Here is a 7,009-nt window from a genome sequence, read left to right on the forward strand (position 1 = left end):
GTTTAATATGTATGTAGTAACACTATTTTATATGTAAAATGACATGTTGGGATTTTTAGCATGTCATTTTTTTTTTTATATGTAGGTCTACACCACTTAACTTGTCTTCTTTACACAGAAAATGACACCCTCGAGTGAATACTGGGTCCATCTCACATGGAATGACTGGTTGCACTTGTTTGAAAAAATGTATAAATATATATGCTACAGGTATGTATGTCAAAGAAAATCCTGTCTTGTATAAAATTTGCTTGCCCTCCATAACAAAAATATAGAGACGGGTGTTTTTGGCCTTACCCTCCGAGGAGCAGATTGATAAAGCAATAGAACGTTAAATATATTTGAAATCGAGCCAGATTCTGTACAACAGTCCATGTAATCCACGCTGTGTAAAAGACAACAACATAGCCTAAGCATCCAAAAAAAAAAAATACTTTTAATGCCTCATTTCGAAACAGTTCCAAGAAGTATCCTAATCTATCCGTTATTTCATTTATGTGGGCTAAATCTCCCCTGGCTTTTCACCAGAAATTACCCATGCATAACGGAGATGAGCTCAAAACAAGAATAAACTGTTAGGCTACTGTGTAGACAACAAATCACTTTATTTGAATAAAACGAGTGACATGTAACACAAAGGAAATATATTGAGAGGAAACATTGGAATTATTTCCAAATTACTAAATGGTTGGTTATTTTATCAGGTGTAACTTATTGGTCGTAATCGTGTTGCTGAAATGCGTGAGGCTTAATATTGAAAGTAATAGAATCTCAATATCACAAAATAACATTAATACACATTGCATTAAAAGCTGTATTTCAGAAACATGATTGTATATCGCCAAGATAACAGACCATATTTGAAAAAGATGCAGTGTCCTACTCATTCATCCAAAAGATTGATAACAGATAATTAGATAATTACATTATATTAAGATCTTAACTATTCGTTAGGACATTTAAGAGTTATTGCATTTCAACTTAAATTCATTAAAAAAGCAACAGCAATTCAATTGGATTAATTCACTAAAGATCCAATTAGATTTTCAAATTTAAAGATGATATATTGTTACATTTGCTTAAAGCAGATTGACCGTTTTTAGAAAAATTGAGAATTGTACCTAATTATAAAATAAAGGTTTATACTAAATTAATTGACACTGCATCCTCGTAGACAAAAGCGGGAAACGACATGAAAAGCTATCACAAACATTCTAGTGAAAAATAGTTTTTTTGTTCTTTTTTAGAAAAACGCAAAGGCTAACTACCTACCTACCATCTCTCCTTCAAGACACAATTGAAAAAGTCTTTATAAATCAGACGAGCATACCCGCCATATAAAATCACAAACCCTGATTTGCTTTTACAGCAAGTAAAGAGACAGAGGGTCCCACATTGATTTCTGAAATCCTATACCATCTAATCCAGTGAAGAGAAACAACTAGGAAAGAGCTAGAGACAAGTGAATTTGCTGAGAGAGAGCATGGAATGTGAGGCTGCTATGGAATCAGTGCACAGTAGCTATACAGCATCATATAGACAGACAGAACTCGTTAATTTTAGTAGCCATGAATGTCTTTGCCATGCAAAAAAATCTTCAGTCAAGAATTACCAACTTACATACTTCTAGAACTTTGGGCATGAATTGCATAACCTGAGCTATAAAACTGATTGTATCATATTGCAATTAGCATTTAAGGGGACAACACTTTCAACAAAATCTTAAGTCTTCCCTAAAGGCTGTTTTTGCATTCATATTTATATTAGTTTGTTTTCAATTATTGGAATAATAATTTGGGAAAATATACAAATAGTGCAAAGCTCCCACAAATAAACAAAGATTGTCTTTTGATAAAAAGCTAATGAGTATATTGAACCAGTAGCTAAGTTATTGACATCAAGACCAGTGTAAGGCCTTAGTTGAATCACATTAGTCTAACCAGTATATAAAAAACACCAATGGTGGAAATCAAACCCATCGCCATTCAACAGGAAACCCATTCAGAAATTGATTGTCAGCTGAGACATTACAGCATCACAGTGCAGGCTTGCTTGGTTAGTGCCGATTGCCGAAACAGTGGAAGTATAAAGTAGTTGTTTGACTCGTAAAAATAAAAAAAATCACGTCATCAAAACATGCAATTGAACCCCTTTGTTGCCCCCCACCCTGACCCTCCCAAAGAAAAAGAAAAAATGTAATATTCCATTTCAAAACATTGAAAAACTAACATTTCCCTGTCATTTTTTCTTCAAATCTACTTGCAGAAAGTCTTCGTCATCTTATCTTCATCATCAGGCGTCGGTGTCCGATTGCTTGAGCCGCTGACTGCGGGCTTTGTACACCTCGATCAGTAGGTCTTTAACATACTGGATCTCCCTCTCCACTGACTCTGCTTTGTCCCGAAGTTCCCGGTTATGCCCCTCCAGACCGTGCAGCTGCTCCTCAAGGCAGTCCAGCTCTGCCCTTTTACGTTGGCGATACCTGGTAGGGTGGGGTCAAACGGGAGAAGATAGGATTAATCTGAGTGAAATCAAAGTAAAAGTCAAATGCCAGTGGCAATGTTCTATTTAGTTATGTTATCAACAAATCAGACAACAACATTTGGATAACCACAAACCTGTCAATTTAGAGTTGAGAGAAGGACACACAACTCAGGCTTTCGCTAAAATAATTTATTGATGTCAATGGGAGACTTGTGTAGAAATTGTGCGCAGATCTCAAATTTGAACACCACCTTAAGTTTTCAGCGCTTGGTTGAATCATCATACCTATGAGCGGCAGTCTTGTTTTGGTCTCTCTTCTTCTGCTTGCGCTCTGGTGGGTGGTGGACCTCCCCTGGCATTGTTTCGTCCAGCTCAGGCTTCGCGAGGGGACAGGGGTCCTCCTTCAACCCCAACACCACCTGCCTGTCAAGAGCCTCCCTATCCATTGCCAGACACTCAGAGCCCTGCTGGTCCTCTAGGAACCCACCACAGTGGAAGTCATGATGTTGACGGCCCATATCTAAACCCTCTGCCTTGACCTGCTCGCTGACCGTCCCTTGGAAGCCGTGGTGGTAGGAGGCCTCTGATTGGGACGGTGCCTGAAGATAACAACCCTCACTAGTCTCTGTCTTCCAAGGAATAGTGGACATCTTGGAAGACAACTCACCGACTACGCCAACTTTGACATTACTACTCAACAATTCTATCCCACTGCTACTAGCACATCCTCCACCACCACAACTGACATGCACTTCTCTCATGCCATACATCAACAGCTCCTCTTTCTTGTGTGGGATATCCAGCGGCCCGCCAAAGCCACCATACCCACTGCCAACGGCTATGACCTCTTCCGCGAACTGACAATTTTTCTCTTCCTTGGGTAAAAAAGGGCATCTTCGAATCTCAACTCCGCTGCCTAGACAGTAACCTTTCCCGACTACCCGCTCGTCCTCTACACAGCTGTAACTGCCACTTAGAGTCACTGATGGGTTACTTCCTTTGGAACTCCATATGCTATTCTCGTAGACCTCGCCCACCCTCACCCCATCTGAAACTCTTTTGCGACTACACCCATTGGGGCGATTGCTACAACTGTAAGGGGTGTGTCTAGGCAATTTTGATCGCCCAATGGGCCCACCTCCGCAAAAGCTCAGCAGGTCTAGTTCCCCAGTTGCCAGGGTAACAAGTAGAGGGCTGTGTTCCGATTGGTTGGAGGTGGAGTATGATGACGCATGAAAGGGCAACTGGTAGTATGACTGGTGGGGACCCACTGGCGGTGGACCCTTGTCGCATTTTCCCAGTTTTGGTCCTTTCTCCGGCAGTGGTTCAGACAGGAAGTAGTCCTCCAGTTGAGCGAGTTCCTCTTGCAGCAGAGAAGTCATGACCTCCAAGTCAGAGGGCACCTGGATGTCATGCTGGAGGGGTGAGGGAGGAAGGGAGGAATTGGGGGAGGGAGAGGGGTGAGGGTTTGGGAGGTACGAGGAGAAATCCACTTCTTCCGTCATCCAGTCCGTGAGACCATCACCTATTGAGAGAAGAAAAATACAAAATGTCATAAATGCAACAAACATCATCGTTAATTGATTGTAATTAATTAAAACTACATAGCAATGGTAATGAAATCTTAAACGTCGATAATGGAAAAACAAATAATGTGTTTGTATTTTAAAGCTTGAACATGAAAATGAGTGAAAACAACTTCAATCATTTAGTATAAAGTAGCTACATTTCAACAGGAAAAAACTTCAGACGTTAACTACTTTATTACTCACTGTTCGAAGGAGAACGAATGTGCTGCAGTGCGGTGCCCACCTGAAATGTGGAAAAATAAAAAAGCGTACTCTGCAACTCACCAATTAAGTGCTGGCTCTCCTCTGGCACCTCCCCCCTGCACTCCTGTGATTGGCTGAGGTTAGCCTGTGGGTGAGAGAGAGCGAGGGGGTCTGCCGGGCAGACGCGAAGAGTCTTCCAGAGAGGAGCTGCTGACGTTGCCATCATTTTGTCTATTGGTCTTTTGATTCAATCCGATTAGTCCGATCGTACAATATGAGTTGGTGGGGTCTGAGAGTTGAGCCACAGTGAGCAGGGCTGGGTGAGCATAATGACACCTATAGGAGATAAAGAATGAGTAGGGAGGTGTTAAAAGCAAATCATTAAAAACTATACACTGACACTGGGTTGCTGATCATCATCACAAAAACAGTGGCTGAAACATTTCTTAAAACAGTATGGGTCACTCATCATACAAAAAGAATAGATGTCCCACTTAACAAAGGAACAAGAAGAAAACATATTGGGTTGAACCCATTCAGTCTCTAGGTGGCTAGGTAGGTAATGACCTCAACAGGTTTGCAAGCCCAACACTTACAACATTATGTAAAAAAAAAGGTGCTTTTGACTAGCAGGCAATCGCAATAAATAGAAATATAACCCAATGTTGCACTATTACCATGTTATCATATTGTTATTAGTGCAAGTAACACATGTCCTCAAGGTCCCACTCCCAACTGAGGTTATTGGGTTTTTGAACTATCTGACCTTACAAAATCTTAAAGGTTCAGATCATAAAGGTGAGATAACAGCCCAAGCCAAACCCACAATACAGACAGCAACATTCACACATTATGTTCACTTACATACAGTAAAAAAAATATATAAAAAATATATATAATCGTCAGAAATAAAAGATCTCTCAAAAGTCAGAATAACTTCACAGGATCTGAGAGTCCGTGGGTGTGCTGTCATAATGACCACACCACAAATGTTATGTTGATGCACTTGATGCATTCAAAACACGTGGGCTGAAGCAAATGACAATGCACACCTGTTTATGTTCTAGGATAACCCAGACTCATCTGGAGCACCGTTACTTCCTCAATATGGTTAACTATCTAATTGGCCTACTCTAAACAATCAGCCTTCACATGCACCATTTTAAGACGTCATTGATAATAGAGAAACACCTTAGCCTAATGGTTGTCTAACTATAACAACAGCTTAATTAATGGATACTCAGACAAAGTGAATACATTTTTTTTAAACAAACCTATTCCCACATGACAACACCTTTTGCCAAGGCAGACTCAAATATACTGAGCCAATAAAGTTTACAGTATTGGCCATACTGTACATTTATCACAAAAATAGTGTGTTCAAAATTTTTAACAGCAATAACATAGCATACTGTTATTTTTTGCCTTTGTCATTATCATTTATGGGCTGCCTATTTCTATTGTAGTGGTGTGATTACTGTTGTTGTTGACAAAGTTTTCAGCAGTCATCACAACGCTGTAGCTATTATAAGCACTAAAAACGTTCGGTTAAACATACCACCCGTAGATTACATTATTGAGTTAAATGTATCTCAAACAGATACAATGTAATATGCACAACAGTTCAGGTGAGTGCGCTGGCAACAAAGTTTCGAACGCTTCAGAAAGGATACAATGTAACAAGTTTCACTTACTCCATTCTTGCTGAAAATTCTTGTGAGTTTGGGGTGCGTTGCAAGAGCAAAGCACGGCGTCTTTCGGGGGTCCGAGTTCTTCTCTAATTTAACAAGCCATGGCTCCCTTGGAAAATCCGGGACAGAAGTGAAGTCTTGTTGTTGCTTCTTTGTTGTGATGAACTTGATGACTGAGAGACGATTTATTGAGTGAGAGCATCAGTTCATTCACACCTAGCAACCGGCTGCGTCACGATGGGCAGGCAAACCATGCTGTAGATTCCTCCGCCCTCTCTCTCCAACCTCTTGTTTTCGAGACATCCACGCACGTTCCAGTTTTTAGACTTGAAGAATATCTATTCAATATATTTGCTATTGGTGGAGATGTCTTTACAATTATATTGAAAATCGATGTTTAGGTGGGAGGAGGAGGAGGTAGGCTACAGCTGGTTCCCTATCAGAACAGGTGCACAGGAAATGTAAACATGCCTGATGCCAAAAATGTGACTTATTATTGATGCCACGAGGCGTAAACACACTTATGCGCCTCATTGTTTACATGGGGACTATTTAATTTTATGCTGCGAGGAAGGACACCATATGCTATACAGGGGATGCTTGGTTGCTATTGCAACTCAGTTGCATCAGCGCTTCAGGCAGAGCGCAGATTCGCTGGATGCACCGAACCTGTCGCTCCGCTATTGGCTGTGGAAGGAGAGATATGTTGCCCGATTGGCTACCCGGTGCTATGGATTCATCCCGGTGGTTTTTCAGTTTACCGCTCTGTGTGCACATGCTCCAGGTAAACAACATCCCGAGTGTAAACGGAGGAAGAAGGAACGTTTCCAAAGAGGCGGCTGCGGCACATCATCTATGTTTTGAAAAGGGTTAGCATGTTGTATTGGGATTCCACTATAAACTACGTTGTAGCCCAAGCATTACTCATGTAAAGTGGATTATACCTGGTTTGTAACATTGTCATAAAGATGTGCTACAAAGAACGTGTGAGAAATGTAGGCTATGGGAAATTATTCATGCGGCCCAAAATCCACGTTGAAAAAGATAACACGGTTACACCGA

General features: G+C 40.8%; 1 protein-coding gene across 1 annotated transcript; it reads right to left on the reverse strand.

The window, feature by feature from the left end:
- Positions 1–586: 586 nt before the first annotated feature.
- On the reverse strand, positions 587–6,168 carry atf5a (activating transcription factor 5a). Its single transcript, XM_021618985.2, has 4 exons — positions 5,951–6,168; positions 4,338–4,592; positions 2,770–4,009; positions 587–2,482 (listed from the first exon to the last, which is right to left on the reverse strand). The coding sequence occupies exons 2-4, from the start codon at positions 4,480–4,482 to the stop codon at positions 2,293–2,295; spliced, it is 1,575 nt and encodes a 524-aa protein (XP_021474660.2). The 5' UTR covers positions 4,483–4,592; positions 5,951–6,168; the 3' UTR covers positions 587–2,292.
- Between the last annotated feature and the right edge of the window lie 841 nt (positions 6,169–7,009).

The sequence above is a fragment of the Oncorhynchus mykiss genome, chromosome 10, assembly GCF_013265735.2.
Source record: "Oncorhynchus mykiss isolate Arlee chromosome 10, USDA_OmykA_1.1, whole genome shotgun sequence".
Classification (NCBI taxonomy): domain Eukaryota; kingdom Metazoa; phylum Chordata; class Actinopteri; order Salmoniformes; family Salmonidae; genus Oncorhynchus; species Oncorhynchus mykiss.